At 42.1% G+C, this 19375-nt stretch overlaps 1 protein-coding gene across 24 annotated transcripts in view; it reads left to right on the forward strand.

Annotated features, from left to right (window-relative positions):
- nrxn3a (neurexin 3a) overlaps positions 1-19375 on the forward strand; it is a 2332164-nt gene that overhangs the window by 598279 nt on the left and 1714510 nt on the right. For all 24 annotated transcript variants that reach the window (XR_010017469.1, XR_010017470.1, XR_010017471.1 and 21 more), the window contains 2 exons: positions 3130-3431; positions 6233-6394. Coding sequence is in view for 19 of the 24 variants with exons in the window: in XM_063044591.1 (XP_062900661.1) it covers positions 3130-3431; positions 6233-6394 (464 nt within the window). In the remaining 5 variants the exon portion in view is untranslated. The remainder of the gene's footprint in view (positions 1-3129; positions 3432-6232; positions 6395-19375) is intronic.

Genomic DNA, 19375 nt, shown 5'->3' on the forward strand with positions numbered 1-19375 from the left:
ATAGCCATGAACGTGCTCAGTTGCTGAACCAGTGAGGCATTCCTCCCAACACAGTCGGCTGTTCGTGCACTTGTACTCTCACACAAACTTTACAGGGCAGGCAACTCAGGTTCAATTCCTGCCACTGCCTGTAAGGAGTCTGTACGTTCCTCCTGTGACCGCGTGGGTTTCCTCCGGGTACTGTGGTTTCCTCCCGTAGCCCAAAGACGTACCGGTTGGTAGGTTAATTGATCATTATAAATTGTCCCTTGATTAGGAACCACTGCCACCGACATCAGTTTCAAACATCAGTCATCAGCCAGCACACACAGTACATTTTACTAAGTACACTTTATAGATATCACTAAGTCTATGAAATTAATATAAGCTCAATACAGAAAAAGGGAATGGAAAAGGCACCAGACTTATCAAGGTTCAAGTTCTTCATGCACACATTGGAGCTCAGGAATTTCTTCGGGACCACCCTGACCCCGTCGACTCGCAGCTCGAGACCACCCGGAGAGATCGACCGGAGCCTTCCCACACGTCCGTCGTCCTTCCGGTCTCTCCTCTGACTCCCCACCAAAAAACCCCGTTCCCAGTCATATGAGACAGCATTATCACCCCAAGAAAGGATAACATGGACACCCATTGGCTAATAGTACCTCTGCTATCTGTATTAACCCAAGCAAATTTCTAGCTAGATACTTTCTCAGCATTTAACATAACATAGAAGCCATTTTAATGCACATACGCAGCAATTTAAAAGATTAACATAACAAAGAAGCCATTTTAAATTTAACATAACAAAGAAGAAACCCCGTACACATTCATCACACAAGTGCATGTTTAGCATTCTCACATGTGCATGTTCGATCAGGGTCACGTGAAGCCATGGGAGCAGGTGGTGGATGGTTGTACGAGCAGCTGGTGCATATCACACGTCCTGGTTATGCGACCACTGATACCAGGCAGACAATCTCTGAAAAGCATTGATAATAGCTGGGCAGGGGGGTGGTGGGGGACTAAGATTGCTCACGTCATATGACACAGCACATAACGAACAAATGTATGATGTTACCCATTCATTTTGAGAGTACTATAATATAAAAGCAAGGGTGTAATGCTGAGGCTTTATGAAGCAGTGATGAGGCCCCACTTGGAGTGTTGTGAGCAGTTTTGGGCCCCTTATCTAAGAAAGGATGTGCTGACATTGGAGAGGGTTCAAAGGAGGTTCACAAAAATGATTCCAGGGTTGAAAGGCTTGTCATATGAGGAGCATTTGATGGCTCTGGGCCTCTACTCCAGACATCCCACCTCTCCCGGAACTTCTGGCAGTCTCCCGCATATTAATAATGGCTCCCTGATGCCCACAAATTATATACAATATCATGGAAATCAATTTTTTTGAGAGTGAGCGAGAGAAAAGCAACAGAGAGTGAGAAAGCGCGAGCGAGCGAACAAGAGAGAAAGCAAGCGAGAGCGCCTGAGAGCGTGCGAGCGACCACGAGAGAGAGCGAGCGAGAACGCGCCATGGCAGAGTGTTCCAAAAAATATAAAACATACGTCACCCCAGACTACACTAAAGTGTACCCCTGCCTAATAGGGGTCAAAAATAATGACAGTGTTGCTCGCTGCACTGTTTGCAACAGTGACTTTTCTATTGCCCATGGTGGGTTAAGACTGTAAAAGACATGCTGAGGTGAGTTTAACAGGTGTCATTCATTCATTAGCATAGCTAACATTATTTAAACTAGCTGGCTAGCTGCTAAGGAGCTACTCTATTGCAGACATCCCACCTCTCCCGGAAGTTCCAGGAGTCTCCTGCAAATTGATGGTGCTACCTCCCTGAAATGAGTTTTTGCAGGGTGGGATGTCTGCTACTCACTGGAGTTCAGAAGAATGAGGGGTGACCTTGTTGAAACCTACTGAATGTAGAAAGGCCTTGATAGAGTGGATGTGGAGAGGGTATTTCCTGTGGTGGGAGAGTCAAAGACCAGAGGACACAGCCTCAGAATAGAGGAGTGTCCTTTTAGAATGGAGATGAGGAGTAATTTCTTCAGCGAGAGAGTGGTGAACCTGTGCAATTTGTTGCCACAGGCAGTTATGGAGGCCAAATCATTGGGTATATTTAAGGCAGAGGTTGATAGATTCTTGATCATTCAGGCAATGAAGGGATATGAGGAGAAGGCAGAAGATTGGGGCTGAAAGAGAAAATCAATTATTCATGATGAAATGGCAGAGCAGACTCGAAGGACCAAATAGACTAATTAAATTCCTATATCTTATGGTTTTATGCACCATGTATACACGCCATCAGAACCACCACTTGGAAAATAGCTTCTGGCTTGATGTCTGGAGCCATAAATCTACTTAGGCCTGATTGATAGAGTATGTCAATGTGTAATTCAAGGAAGGGGGGACAGATTATGTCCATGATACCATTACAGATGAAATGAAGTGCTTACCAGTCCAACTTCTAATATGCATAGGCAGCTTAAATGATGAAACGGGGTTGATGAATATCTGGACTGCAAGTAGCCTAAATCTACTGCACCACATTCATAAAGACCACACAGAGAAATTGATGTTTTATCCTTGGGGAAGTAGAATGATGCTACAGGATGTTTACAGACGGTTCCATCTCTGTATCCTGTACAAAAGTTGGGACGGCTCGCTGCTCACAACAAACAGCGAGATGAGAAATCCACTACGAAGTGATGAACTACTTCTTTACAGGTATATGGGTTCTCATCCTGATGAAGGGTCTCGGCCCGAAATGTCAACTGTTTACTCTTTTCCATAGATGCTGCCTTGCCTGTTGAGTTTCTCCGGCATTTTGTGTGTGTTGCTTTCGATTCTAGTGGTCATCTTTTTTTTAACCAGTAATCAGAAGTTCTCCCCAACAGGAGCTGGGGATGAAGGAAGACAAAATATAAACAAAAATGTGGTGTTATTTGATGCCAATAACAATTTTCTACCTTTATTCCTGAACAACTTTGTGTTCAGTGTGTAGTACTAACAGTGAATGTGCCAATTTTGGCTCTGGCATCATGCCTGTTGTGTAAAGGTTGTGGTAGTTTCTGCATGCTGATCTTCCCAAATAAGATTCATTTTCTTTTTTCCTTTTCTCTTCCATGACCCACGCAGCCAGGGAAGACAACTCTGCAACATTCCGAGGATCGGAGTACTTCTGTTATGACCTGTCGCAGAACCCCATCCAGAGCAGCAGTGATGAGATCACCCTGTCCTTCAGGACCTGGCAGCGAAACGGGCTGATCCTGCACACAGGGAAGTCAGCTGACTATGTAAACCTAGCGCTGAAAGACGGAGCAGTTTCACTAGTCATTAACCTGGGATCTGGTGCTTTTGAGGCGTTGGTTGAACCAGTAAATGGGAAGTTCAATGACAACGCCTGGCACGATGTCAAAGTGACACGCAATCTGCGACAGGTAATGGTGGAGCCGCGTGTTAAGCTGCTAAACAGAAAAAAAACACAGGCAGGATGGGAAGAGATAAAATGAAGTGGTCATGTTCACGTAAAACGACACAGGTCAATCTATGTATCCTTTCCCCCTACCTTTCCTCCTCCCTCCAGAGAAAAAAAAACTTTGCTAATGGTTTATTTTACAGCCCATTTTCTTTACCTTTCTTCATTCTCAGTTTAGTTTGTTTGGTGTCCTATCTTCAAAAAGCTTGATGGCTTTTATTTCCTAAATTTCTGGTTCCCATGGTTCTGTTGAGGCTTTCAATCTGGTTCCCTTATTTTGTGATGCATTTCTTATTATTTATTGGTTTTAGTTGTTTTAACCATTTTCATGAACGAAGGCTTAGTTTTTTGGGCAATAACGTTGTATGCTGGAATGATTGTAAACTCATGTTTTCTACACGGCTGGCTGCAATTCTTTTCCTTTGTCTGTATATGTGAGTGATTTTCTTAGCTCGGACTGGAGCACTAATTATCCTTGTGTTGACCCATTTTACTTCATTCTTTGCTTCCTTAGGCAGAAATCTCTGTCAGGGGCCATCACTTTTCTTGATGGCTTTGGACGACTGAATGCTCCTGTTAATAATAACCTCACCCTGTAAAGGTCCCAGGACTAGTGACACTGATTATGCCTTCTGCAAGAGAGCTTCAAGAAATCAAGCCTGTTTCTTATTACTGCCTGGCAGTATTGCTGTTGAACTTTAAACGAGAGTCAGTACTGGTGTTTTTTCTCAATGGTTAAATGGAGGGTGTTGTCTCTTTCTGCCTTAGAGTATCTCCAATAGTACTTTTGGATATTGTGTTGTAATTAAATTGGTCTACTGGTTTGTTTATTTCTAGGAAGATTCAATTAAGTTAGAAAGAGGAATTGTAGCTTGATTATATGTAACCAGGACAACATTTTGAGATTATAGCCCTGATGTAAACCAGATTTTCCAAATTAAGTCCCACTAAGGTTGATAATGAAAGAACATTGACAATGACACATTGACGGCGCTAATAAGCTAATCCAGTTTTAGGATCAATTTCAGGATTTAATAAAGTCTGGTTTGTGGTAATGCTAATGTTTTTGATGAGGCATACAAAACTAAGCTTACTGTTTTTTTAAAAAGAAATAGAGGTCACTGTGTCATTTGATGAAAAAAAAATTAATTAATGACAAAGAGTTGTTGAGAACTATTTTACTCGTTTTTTGGTCTGCTTTGGTCCTGTAAATTTGTTGCATCTTCTCTATATGTCAATGACACGCTTTTAAAAAGAAACTAACACTAATCATTCATGGAATGTGTCATTTTACTAACCGTTACCTAACCAACTAATGTACTAACACCCGAATTATCATCATGTTTTATTTTAAGTAACAATCGTTCTGTTCACAATTTTTAATTTCCTTTCTTCCCCTTTTCCGCAAAGCACTCAGGCATTGGACACGCTATGGTAAACAAACTACATTGTCTGGTAGATATCATTCTTATTGTCTCTTTTTTTGGGTTTGCCGTGTGTTCCCCTCTTCCTCCCCCCCTTCCTTTTTTTTGTTCAGTGTAGACACCATTACAATGAGGAAATGGGGTTGGTATCTCACCGCTTACTTCAGTCACCTTTTTTCTCTTTCCCGTTTCCTTTCCTCCTCCTACCACAACCAGTTTGTTTCGTTTCTCTTTTGCCAGTTTTTCTTTTCCTTTTTTCTTTCTCGTTACCACACACTTAGTTCAGACCATCGTAGGGCCTTTAGCCTAAAGAGCGAGCCTCTGCGTCACTTGGTAGTGGCTCTGGGCTAACTGACCAGAGCTCAGTTATCCCCAGGAATGGGCTCTGCCAGCTACATTATGTACATAGTGCATGGCATGAACAAATTTAAACTTCAGTGTTACTGGGAAAAAAAGAAGACCCCAGAACAACCTCCATCCAACATCTGCCTTCTAACCTACTTCCACTAACATGTCTATTGTTAACCTCTTCCTCCTCCTTTTCCCCTGGACTTTCCTTTGTCCACTGCATACACACCACCCCTCCTATCCCTCTCATGTGTTTATCTGCATGCTAGTGACAGCAGTGCGACTGTAGCTTCCCTCCCCCCAACCCTTGTTCCATGGCTTTGGTTTTTTGCATGAGTGTGTCGAGTTTGGCACATGCATGATTTTTCCTTTGGTTTGGTTTTCTTTTTGGTTTCTTTTCTCTTTAGTTTTATTTTTTTTCTGAGTTAAGAACGAGGTGATGCAGCTGCTCACAGTGATGAAGTTGGTGACTTTTTTCATAGTTGAGCTTTTGACTCATGTCATGCACATTCATGCTGTGGACGGTAAGAGTTCTCTCCTAATGCATGCTTGTTAGTGTTCAAATAAAACTTAGAGCGGGGACAAGAATTACAAAAAAAAACTCTCTGATTGATTTCTCCAACTCAAGTATTTTTTAAAAGAAATAAATTGGCATAAAACAATAGATGGTTCCATTTTCTTGCCTGGACTATTCTGCACTGTTCTCATATGATATAAAAACACAGTTTGGACCAATCCAAGTGGAAATCATGGATAAGGAGCAAGAACCTACAAGCATGGGCAAAGTAAATGAAAAAAAGTTCTGCTACAACTTTATCGACTGTATAAATACAGACCAGAAAATGGGACTTCCAAGTATTCACTCAAAGATTAGGATCAAAATGTAAAGCAGAGATAAACACGAAAAGATTAATAAACTCAGGCAGGTGCCAGACAGCACAATGTGTAAAGGTCACTGTTGGCCATTTTCTTCATTATATCCTTTGAATAGGTCACCATTTCAGTGGACGGTATCCTCACTACGACGGGTTATACCCAAGAAGACTACACCATGCTGGGGTCTGATGACTTCTTCTACGTTGGTGGAAGTCCTAGTACAGCAGATCTGCCTGGCTCTCCTGTCAGCAACAACTTCATGGGATGCCTCAGAGAGGTAGAGAGTCGGTTAATTGAATCTATTGTATTGTTGTGAATTTGATAATTGTACATTATATTGAGATTACAGTGCAGAAACACGGTCTTCTGCACTCTAACACTTGGTTGTCTATGCCTGTGTCTATTTCCTGTTACGGATGCATGGAGCAAGAGCGCCAACAGACCAGTATGATTAATGATTAATGTCATGTTAATAGTGGTACATGCTGGGTAACTTATGGTGCGGGAGCCCGCTGAGGCAGAACGCACACTTGAAAGCCCGTGTCCACGCACAGGGGACCCAGTTGATTCACTCCACGGCCAGACGGCTGCATACTCACTTGCCACATTCTCGCAATTGATCAGAGATGATCGTGTCCCACCAGAAGCCCCTTCAGACCGATGTCATCTGAGCTTAATCACACGCGGTAATGCTCGTCAATGTTTTTGTCTAGACTTCCTGTGAATGCATCTGCGCTACTTGCTTAAGTTAATCCATGCGGTAGCAAGCTCCACGTTCAGTCTTATTCCCCTTCGGATTTTTCGGTCGTCACATTTATACCATCTGGATTTGGACACTTTCCTAACTCCACGTGTGAAAAAATGTGTTTTTTATACGTAAACTGTTAATTTCGTTATCATTTTAAAGGCTTCACTTAGGCCAAAGAAACTTAGAAATCTAGAGCAGCAAAAGCGGCCGTTCATCCCATCATATTCAGGCTGGGCACTTCTCCAATGCTTCAGCTTGCGTGGTTTACCTTCACGGTTACAACCACTGAACTCTGCTGCCATGCTTACTGGGTGGCACGGTGGCATAGTGGTGAGCACGCACTTTACCGTGCAGCCAGCAGAGGTTCATCTCCCGCTGCTTCCTGTAAGAAGTTCGCACGTTCTCCCCTTGACTGCGTAGGTTTGCTCCGGGTGCTCCAGTTTCCTCCCACAGTCCAAAGGCACACTGGGCGATAGGTTAATTGGTCCTTGTAAATTGTCCTGTGTTTAGGCTATGGTTAAATTCGGTGATTGCTGAGCAGCGTGGCTCGAAGGGCGGATTCCGCACTGTATATCAATGAAAAAGAATGTTTTTGACATCCTGCCTGGTGGTAACATTTGAAATGAATGAAAATGGGGACTGGTTGGTGGTGGTGGAAAACTGAGGAATTTGGTGAAAGATGTGAAGAGCTGATGCCAAACAGTGACATGACATGGGAGAGAAGAAACATCAGCTGACACTTTGCCGTATGGGTCTGCTTTTTCCCCATCCTTACAGAATATGACATCTGGTAAGTTTGCCATTGCTTTTGTTGACAGAGGTGCTGATGCCATTCAAGAAATTGTAATGCATCATTAGCTTTACAGCTTCACTCAGCTGTTGTAAACAGTGTCACATTGCTGCAAGATCTTAAGATCATCAACAGGCACATTACAATATTGACCCATCTAGATTCGTAGCAACAAGTAGTAAAGAAAGTGGCTACTCAGCACATTGACCTGATGTCGGGACATTGAAAGGACTCTCCAATCACCCTGGAGCATTTTTTCCTTTTCTCACAACTTTACAGGTTGTCTTTTTCAATCATAAAACAGAGGAACAGAATTAGGCCATTCAGCCCGTCGAGTCTGCTCTGCATTTTCCTGTATTAGAACCTAAAACAGTATAGCATGGTAAAGGCCCTTCAGCCCAAAATATTGTGTGGACATTTTAATCTGCTCTAAGATCAATCTAACCCTTCCCTCCTCACTGAGTCAGAGACTCATAGATACATAGAAAACTACAGCACAGAAACAGGCTCTTCAGCCTATCTAGTCTGTGCCGAACCATTTAAACTGTCTACTCCCATTGACTTGCACCCAAACAAGTTATGGGGATAAGGCAGGAACTGGATACTGATTGTGGATGATCAGCCATGATCACAGTGAATGGCAGTGCTGGCTCGAAGGGCCGAATGGCCTACTCCTGCACCTATTGTCTATTGTCTAAACCATAGTCCTCCATACTCCTCCCATCCATGTACCTATCCGAACTTCTCTTAAACTTTGAAATCAAAATTGCATCCACTACTTGCACTGGAGGTTCATTCCACATCTCACCACTCTCTCAGTGAAGAAGGTTCTCCTCATGTTTCCTTCAATCACTTCATCTTTCACTCTAGTCTCACCCAACCTCAGTGGAAAAAGTCTGTTTCATAATTTTGTGTAACTCTATCAAATCTCCCCTCAATCTTCTATGTTCGAGAGGATAAAGTTCTCACTTATTCAATCTTTCCTTATAACTCAGGTCCTCCAGTCCTGACAATATCCTTGTAGATTTTCTCTGTACTCTTTCAATCTTACTTACATCTTTCCTGTAGGTTGGTGACCAAAACTGCACACAATACTCCAAACTAGGCCTCACCAACATCTTATACAACTTCAACATCCCAACTCCTACTTTTGATTTATGAAGGCCAATGTGCCAAAAGTTTTTTTTACAACCCTATCTACCTGTGATGCCACCTTGAATGAATAATGGACCTATATTCCCAGATCCCTTTGTACTTTAGTGCTCTGCCGCTCTCTATGTAAGTGAGTGCAACCTCTCAAATTGGTCCTCCCAGATTGCAATGCCCCATACTTGTCTGCATTAAATTCCATCTGCTGCTTTTCTGCCCATTTTTCCGTCTGGTCCAGATCCTGCTGAAGACTTTGATAGGCTTCTTTGCTGTCAACTACACCCCCAATCTTGGTGTCATCACAGACTTGCTGATTCAGTTAACTACAGATTAACCACATCCAGATTGTTGATATTGATGACAAACAACAGACCATGGCCCTCCGTTTTCCTTTCACCCATGTGCCTAGGAGTCTCTTAAATGTCCCTAATGTATCTGTCTCTACCACCACCCTGGCAGTGCGTCCCACACGCCTACCAATCTCCTTGTTAAAAAACCTATTTATCCAATTCACCTTTGAAAATTATTGTTGAATCTTTTTCCAGTACTAGAGCATTACAAATCATAAGGACTTGCAGTGTTGGTACTTCTGGAGAGCGAGATTAGATTTTGAGTATTGTGAAATTTTCAAGAAACATAGAAGAGTGCTTAAGGTTCATATGTGGATTGCAATAAGAACTCGTTGACTCACCTATTGTGAAGGATTAATTACTCATTACCACTTGACAATGAGAACAAAGAAATACTATAACCTTACAAAACAAGTGTGGATTATTGTCAAAAGGCTCAGTGGGAATTGTGTGTCATGATGCATGATTTAAACCACAGGTTTTGGGGAATCATTTCAATATATGTGAGCTCAGCACATACATACAAAACTCCGATTAGACAAATCAGGCGAAAGAAAAATTCAACCAACAATTGTGCGGCATTATTTCAGTCTGCCCTCAGAGGAGATGGCTCATTTTAATGCTAATAAACTGAACTGAATAGAAATATTTGAAACAAAGTGAATTAACTTAAAAATAAGCTACTTTATTCTCAAGGAGCATGTTTCTGATTTGTACTCCCAATGGTGAGTCTCACTCACCAGGAAAACGTAGCAGAGATTTGGTCACACTATGTCATAAACACTGCCAGCTGGTGGCGTAGTGGCATCAGCGCCGGACTTTGGAGCGAAGGCTCCCGAGTTCGAACCCAGCTGGCTGCCTTGCATGCTTTCCATCCATTCTGGGTTGAGCGTCGAGCTAGCAACTTGGCCTCGTAAAAATAAGAAAGCCTGCTAAAAAAATGCCGTCATGACGGTGTCCCGATGACTCCACTCAGAGTTAAGGGCTTTGTTCTTCTTCTTCATGTCATAAACACTGGAGATTCTGCCGATGACAGAAATTGTGTGCAACACACACAAAAACTGCATGAGGAATACAGCAAGTTGGGCAGTATCTGTGGAAGTGAATAAACAATCAATGTTATGGGCCAAGACACCTAGATATATTTTCAGATTTAAGAGATGCAGCAAGGTAACAGGGCATTCTGGTCCAGTGAGCCCTTGCTGCCCAATTACACACATGACAAATTAACTTAATCACTCATACATCTTTGGAATGTGGGAAGAATCCAAAGCACTCGACCGCAGAGAGAATGTACAAATTCATTACAGACAGAGGTGGAATTGAGGCTAGTTCACTGGCGCTGTAGTAGCATTACGCCACCGTGATTCCTGATGAAGGATCTCGGCCTGAAGCGTTACCTGTTTATTTCCTTCCTCAATGCTGCCTGACTTGCTGAGTTCTAACGTGCTGGACACACCATGTGTACATTTCTCTAACAACTAATTTAACTGGTCAGAATATCAATGCTAAACACGTTGCAATTTAAAATACAGTACTGTGCAAAAGTCTGTGGCACACAAGATTTTTAATATAAATTTTGTTTTAGATGTTTATTTTATGTCTTCTACCAGTAGAAAATAGAAGATTTTAGATTTCAATGCATTCATTTTCCAAAAAATTAAATGTTACAGAGAAATTTTTGTATTTCATTTAAGAAAGTAACATATTAAGTAATAGACCACTTTTCAAATAAAAACACAAATTATGTTGTAGGTATAAAGCCCAGTGCATGATTAAACAAAGAGAATAACCAGGTGCTAATGATCAATGACATAGTGATTCGAATGAACTAAACTGATTAACTGAAACAGAAACGGGTGTAGAAGGAATCAAACTGGAAGGACAACTAATCTAAGAAGCAAGCAAGACAGCTCAGGTCTGCAGAACTGTGGTAATTTCTCCAAGATGCTTGGAACAACCTACCAGTTGATTTTCTTATTAAGCTGCCCAACAATGTACCAAACAGAATTGATGTAGTTTTAAAGGCAAAGGGTGGTTACACCACATATTGATTTGATTTAGTTTTATACTGTTACTGCTCTTAATTTTTTTCAGAGTTAGAAATGTTTCATTTTATTATTTTTGACAGTGTCTTCACTTTACAGGTTTTCTTTATATGTGCCTAAGACTTTTGAACAGTACTTCACCTCTCTTCAACCCAAAGAGCCAGACAGGTGATCCATCCTGGCCTTCTCTTGAGATAGCGATCATCAAGGAAACTTGTATTCAGCACGTTCAATTAACCCCACATCGGGAAATAGCTACCACTGGGAATATGCAGACCTTTAGATGAATTGTAGAGTGGATCTACTCAAATTTTAAATATTTATTTAGTTATAAATATTAATTTCCAAATCATTTGTTTTTCCTGGAACCTGAAGTATTGTGTGATGATTGACCGAAAGAAACACCTTTTTTTTTATTGGGAAATTTAAGATTGCAATAATAATCAAAAAAATTGAGCCAGCACTCCTTGGACAGAACTCAGGAAACTTTTGAATGTATAAGAGGTGGCAGAAGTAGCCTGCAAATGAAATTTGATGCTAAGACAACTGTTTAAACAGAAACCAGTATTTAATAGTTTTCAATGGCCCTGGAATAATTGCTTGGTCTTCATTGACTGAAGCCTTTTGGTCACACCTGTCTGTCACAATCAGCCCAATGCTCTATTGTTTCCACACTCACCACTGAGTGTCCAGGGATATCTCACAGTCACCAGATTAATCAGTGACGGATTTCCACCATCCAGGATACATCCTTTTCTCATTACTACCATCAGATTTCTGAACTGTCCATGGATACCATCTCATTATTCATCTTCTGCACTATTTACTTGTTTTTGTAACAGAGTATTTTTTATGTCTTGCAATGACCTGCTGCTGCAAAACAATGAATTTTATGACATATGTCAGTGATATTAAACCTGATTCTGTCAGAGATCCAACTCTGTAGGTTGAGCTGCCCCTCAAGCATCAGACTCTTGAACAAAAGGGGGTAACTACACTCATTTGCCCATCCAGTGAGATGCTTCCGCAGACAATGATCTCACTTTAAGGACTCTTTATCTCATTATCTCATGTTCTCATTATTTATTGTTATTTCTTTATATTTGCATTTGCACAATTTGTTGTCTTCTGCACTCTAGTTGATCTTTCATTGACCCTGTTATAGTTATTTCTATAGACTTGCTGAGTATGCCCGCAGGAAAAGGAATCTCAGGGTTGTATATGGTGACACATATGTACTTTGGATAATAAATTTACTTTGAGCATCGAACTCTAGGTTGAACAGAGGAGTTTTACGAGGGAATCACTCAGTCCGTGTTTGCTTTTGCAAGGTGACACATTGCGAGCATCTACAAGTATATTACATTGACGAGTTACCAGTGAACCACTGCTGCATCTGGAAGGAGCTAGATAATGAGAAAGGGTAGAGATGAATGGGTGAACATTGCATTTCCTGCAGTTGCTCAGGGGAACTGACAAGAGAATTAGAGTGGGTGTTAGTGAGGATGGAAAAGTGAACCAGCAAGTCATTGAAAGTTGAAAGTCGATGGGAGGGGACGATTTGTCAGATGGTGACATTATGTTAGAGATGGTAGCAATTATAGATGATTGGCTGAAAATTGAGATAGGTGAAGACATGGTAAGGAACCCACACAAAATGCAACAAATCAGGCAGCATCCGGAGTTCAGTGTAAATTTATGATCAAAGTACATGTGTGTCACCATATACTGCCTTGAGATTCATTTTCTTGCAGGCATTTACAGGAAAATAAAGGAATACGATAGAAACTATGAATACCAAAGATTGAGAAACACCCAAAGCGCAAAAGGCAAGTTGTGCAAATTATTTAACAAATTAAACAAATAATACTGAGTTGCAGAATTCTTGAAAGTGAGTCTGTAGGTTGTGGAGTCAGAGTTGAAGTGAGTGAAGTTATCCACAGAAGTTTGGGAGCCTGATGGTTCTGGGGTAATAACTGTTCCTGAACGCGGTGGTGTGGGACTGCAGACTCCGGAACCTCATCTCCAATGCTGGTAGCGAGAAGACAGCATGGGTGAAGGTCCTTGATGAGGGATACTGCTTTCTTGTGCAGCGCTTCATGTAAATAAGCTCAATGATGGGGAGCAGCTTGTCGGTGACAGTCTGGCCTGTATCCACCCCTGTTTGTAGACATCTTCATTCAATGGAGGGGAATAAACAGTTGACGTTTCAGTCCAAGACCGTTTTCTTTTGGATTGTAAAGATGTTAATGACCACAGGATTGGTAGGACTGTTGTAACTCATACTCAGTAGCCTCTTTATTAGGTACATCTCTACACCTACTCATTAATGCAAATATCCAGTGAAGCAATCGTGGCAGCAACTCACTGCATAAAAGCATGGAGACATGATCAAGAGTTTCAGTTGGTGTTCAGACTAAACTTCAGAACGGGGAAGAAATGTGTTCAAAATGACTTTGACTGTGAAATTATTGCTGGTGTATGGTATATGGAGGAATTTAAGGTGGGGGCTTATATGAGAGGCAGGGTTTGAGGGTCGGCACAACATTGTGGGCCGAAGGGCCTGTACTGTGCTATGTTCTATGTGTCAGATGGGGTGGGTGAGGTGAGTATCTCTGAAACTGCTTATCTCCGGTGACTTTCACACACAACACTCTCTAGGGCTTAGATAAAATGGGGAGAAAAGCAAAAAAAAAATCCAGCGAGTGGCAGTTCTGTGGGCAAAAATGCCTGTTAATAAGAGAGGTCACAGAAGTATGGCCAGATGGGCTCAAGCTGACAGGAACTCGAATAACCACTCGTTATAACAGTAACATGAGAAATTCTGCAGATGCTGGAAATCCAAAGCAACAAACACAAAATGCTGGAGGAGCTGAGCAGGTCAGGTAGTGTCTATGGAAATGAGAAAACAGTCGATGTTTCAGGCCGAGACCCTCCTTCAGGAAGAGGGGGCTCATCCCGAAATATCAACACTTTGTTCATTTGTGCCTGGCCTGCTGAGTTCCTCCAGCATTTTGTGTGCGTTGCATTAGAATAGTGCAGAAGAGCATCTCTGAATGCACAATTCGTCAAACCTTAAAGTAGATGAGCTACAGGAGGCAACTAATAAAATGGCTAGTGAATGTCGATTAGAATGGCTGGAGCAAGTATAAGGGTCTGGCTGGACTCTGCCTAATCCTATCTTTTATATTATGGTGAGTGGCAGAACTGACTTGAACAGATAAATATCTTATTGTTTCAATTTTCTAAACAGGGACGGGTGGCTGAAAGGTTTATTCTTTCCAGCAATGGAAAGATGACACTGGTTATTTTTTTTCCCTCCTGGCTTATGTTATTACTTGATATTTCCACAGAATATGCATGGGATATGTATGCACTGGAATATTTAAGATGATTGGTGTCTGAGAGTTTCTGCTGTGAAACAGATGGTGACAGAGAGGGCACTGAGAGAAATTTGTGGCTCACTTTGCAATTTGCTTGCAAAATTGCTCGTGGTTGAAACTGCCGGTTATCATAGATGATTTTTTTTTTCTTTTGCCATTTCATGTAAATCCGAAGGAAATTTATATAATGTAAAATGACAACTGATGGAGAGAATATGATAGAAAGAGTTGAGAGATTTTTGAGTAGCATGAGTCATGTTTGAGAAAGATAGTAATTTATGACTGGAACGCCTCTGTGAATTTAATTATTCACGCTTGCAAAGTGGATTTCCACATGATGGCTGATGCCATTGACATAAAATCCTAAAAACTGTTGTGTCTCCATTTATCAAAACCTGCCATGGTCAGCTTGCTGCTGAACCTTTCCTCCTCCTGCCTTTTAACTTGCAGTGGTCCTGATCTGTGATGGTATTGAGAGAGATGGAGCATTTTAGAGGTATGTTTTGCAGAAAATACCAAGCTTACACGTAAGGTGTGGTTCCCACTGCTGTCTGAAAGGAGTTTGTACGTTCTCCCCATGACCACATCGGTTTCCTGAGGTGCTCCGGTTTCCTCCCACAATTCAAAGACATTCATAGAACATAGAATAGTACAGCACAGTACAGGACCTTCGGCCCACATGGTTGTGCAACCCTGAAACTCTGCCTCCCATATAACCCCCCACCTTAAATTCCTCCATATACCTGTCTAGTAGTAATTAACATTGGTATGTTAATTAGTCATTGTGAATTGTCCCATGATGAGGCTAGGATTACATTGGGAGTTGCTGCCTGGCACAGTTTGAAGAGCAGGAAGGGCCTGTTCTACACTGTATCATAGTCATACTTTATTGATCCCATGGGGAAATTGGTTTTTGTTACAGTTGCACCATAAATAATAAATAGTAATAAACCATAAATAGTAATATGTAAATTATGCCAGGAAATAAGTCCAGGACCAGCCTATTGGCTCCAAGGGAGGAGTTGTAAAGTTTGATGGCCACAGGCAGGAATGACTTCCTATGATGCTCTGTGTTGCATCTCGGTGGAATGAGTCTCTGGCTGAATGTACTCCTGTGCCCACCCAGTACATTATGTAGTGGATGGGAGACGTTGTCCAAGATGGCATGCAACTTAGACAGCATCCTCTTTTCCGACACCACCGTGAGAGAGTCCAGTTCCATCCCCACAACATCACTGGCCTTACGAATGAGTTTGTTGATTCTGTTGGTGTCTTCTACCCTCAGCCTGCTGCCCCAGCACACAACAGCAAAAATGATAGCACTGGCCACCACAGACTCGTAGAATATCCTCAGCATCGTAATGTTAAAGGACCTCAGTCTCCTCAGGAATATCTCAATAAATAAATACATTTACCAAACTAAGAAGGCCTCAGTGGTTTAGTGGTTAGCACAACAATTTACAGTGCTGGTTGTAAGATCAGGATTCAAGTTTATTTATTTAAGATTCAAGATTACAGAATGTTTATTGTCTTTCATCAGTACACAGGTGCAAAGGAGAAGAAAATGATTGTTACTCTGGATCTGATGCAGCATGAGAAACACAATATGCATAAACAACACAATAAAAACATAGAACTATAAATACATAAGTTTATCTTATTTCCATAGGCTGATTGTATGTCCATAAAGTGAAGCTAGGTACAGGAGTATCTGTACATAAGGTGAGTCTGACGTGAAATAATAAAGTAGTGGTGGTGGGATGGATTAATGTGTGGAGGCATTGTTCAGCTTGATAGCTGAAGTGAAATGCCTCTGGTGGTCTTGGAATGGATGCTACATAGCCTCTTCTCTGATGGGAATAGGACAACCAGTCTATGAGCAGGGTGGGTGGGTTCCTTTGTGATATTGCCGGCCTTCATCTGACACCTTTCTGAATATATGTCCTTGATAGTAGGTAGGCTGGTGCCTGTGATGTGCAGGACAATTTAAACTCCCTGTTATAGAAAGCCTGCAGCACAAAGCTGTGCCGAACATGTCCTTACTTTAGAAATTATCTAGGGTAACTCATAGCCCTCTATTTTACGAAGCTCCATGTACCTATCCAGGAGTCTCTTAGAAGATCCTATCATATCTGCCTCCACCACTGTCGCTGGCAGCCCATTCCATGCACTCACCACTCTCTACGTAAAAAAATTACCTCTGACATCTCCTTTGTACCTACTTCCAAGCACCTTAAAACTGTGCCCTCTTGTGGCAGCCATTTCACCCCTGGGAAAAAGATTCTGACTATCCACATGATCAATGCCTCTCATCATCTTATACACCTCTATCAGGTCACCTCTCATCCTCCGTCACTCCAAGGAAAAAAGGCTGAGTTCTCTCAACCTATTCTCATAAGGTACGCCGTCCAATCCAGGCAACATCCTTGTAAATTTCCTCTGCAGCCTTTCTATGGTTTCCACATTCTTCCTGCAGTGAGGCGACCAGAACTGAGCACAGTACTCCAAGTGGGGTCTGACCAGGGTCCTATATAACTGCAACATTACCTCTCGACTCCAAAACTCAATCCCACGATTGATGAAGGCCAACACACCGTATGCCTTCTTAGCCACACAGTCAACCTGTGCAGCAGTTTTGAGTGTCCTATGGACTCAGACCCCAAGATCCCTCTGATCCTCCACACTCCCAAGAGTCTTACCATTAATACTATATCCTGCCATCATATTTGACTTACCAAACTGAACCACCTCACTCTTATCTGGGTTGAAGTCCATCTGCCACTTATCAGCTCAGTTTTGCATCCTATCGATATCCTGCTGTAACCTTTGACAGCCCTCCACACCATCCACAACACTCCCAACCTTTGTATCATCAGCAAATTTACTAACCCAAGCCTCTACTTCCTCATCCAGGTCATTTATAAAAATCATGAAGAGAGGGGCTCCCAGAACAGATCCCTGAGGCACACCACTGGTCACCGACCTCCATGCAGAATATGACCCGTCTACAACCACTCTTTGCCTTCTGTTGCCAAGCCAATTCAGGATCCGCAAAGCAATGTCCCCTTGGATCCCATGCCCCCTTACTTTCTCAATAAACCTTGCATGGGGTACCTTGTCAAATGTCTTGCTGAAATCCGTATATACTACATCTACAGCTCTACCTTCATCAATGTGTTTAGTCACATCTTCAAAAACTTTAATCAGGCTCGTAAGGCACGACTTACCTTTGACAAAGCCATGTTGAGTATTCCTAATCATATCATGTCTCTCCAAATGTTCATAAATCCTGCCTCTCACGATCTTTTCCATCAATTTACTGATCACTAAAGTAAGACTCACTGGTCTATAATTTCCTGGGCTACCTCTACTCCCTTTCTTGAATAAGGGAAGAATATTCACAACCCTTCAGTCCTCCGGAAACTCTCCCGTCCCCATTGATGATGCAAAGATCATTGCCAGAGGCTCAGCAATCTCCTTCCTTGCCCCCCACAGTAGCCTAAGGTACATCTCATTCAGTCCCGGTGACTGATCCAACTTGATGCTTTCCAAATGCAAAAGCACATCCTCGTTCTTAATCGCTATATGCTCAAGCTTCTCAATCCACTGTAAGTCATCCCTACAATTGCCAAGATCCTTTTCCATAGTGAATACTGAAGCAAGTATTCATTAAGTACCTCTGCTATCTCCTCTGGTTTCATACACACTTTTCCACTGTCACACTTGATTGGTCCTATTCTCTCACATTTTATCCTCTTGCTCTTCACATACTTGTAGAATGCCTTGGAGTTTTCCTTAATCCTGTCCGCCAAGGCCTTCTCATGGCCCCTCCTGGCTCTCATAATTTCATTCTTAAACTCCTTCCTGTTAGCCTTATAATCTTCAAGATCTCTATCATTACCTAGTTTTTTGAACCTTTTGTAAGCTTTTCTTTTCTTCTTGACTCGATTTACAACAGCCTTTGTACACTACGGTTCCATTTTATCATCTGAAAATCCAAACATACAGTGAAAGGCATCACTTGCATCAACAATCAACACACCTGACGGAGTGCTAGAGGCAGCCCACAGGTGTCGCCACATATTCCAATGTCAACATAACCTGCCCACGATGCTCAGAACATGACAAATAACGAAAACAACAACAGCAAAACAAGCCCCATTCCTCCCTCCTACCTGCGCACGTACACAGTCCTCCAATCCCAAGATAATCCATCTTCTTTGGCCTCCAGCCTACAGCAGACTTGGATTCAGACTCAGACATGCAGGCCTCGGACCTTGATTACCCCAGCGGACTTGCAGACTTCGTCCTGACGAAGGTTCTTGGCCTGAAACGTCAACTGTACCTCTTCCTAGAGATGCTGCCTGGCCTGCTGCGTTCACCAGCAATTTTGATATGTGTTGTGCTTGCAGAGATTGGAGTTCAATCTCCAGCACTGTCTGTAAGAAGTCTGTATGTTCTCCCCATGACTGTATGGGTTGCCTCTGGGTGCTCCAGTTTCCTTTCACGTTGCAAAGACATACAGTTTAGGGTTAGTAAATTGTGGGCGTGCTATGCTGGTGCCAGAGGCATGCTGACACTTGTGGGCTGCCCAGCACATCCTCAACACAAACAATACATTTCACTGTACAGTACATGTGACAAATTATACTAATCTCTTGAAAAACCCTCTTTCAACAGCAAACATACTGGACCATTGCTCCATAGACCCATGTTCTGATCCACTATAGCATCTTGGGGAACTTAAACTTGATTGATGAAATAAATCTGGAAGTTAAACGAAGGTGACT

This window comes from Mobula hypostoma, chromosome 1 (assembly GCF_963921235.1).
Source record: "Mobula hypostoma chromosome 1, sMobHyp1.1, whole genome shotgun sequence".
Lineage (NCBI taxonomy): Eukaryota > Metazoa > Chordata > Chondrichthyes > Myliobatiformes > Myliobatidae > Mobula > Mobula hypostoma.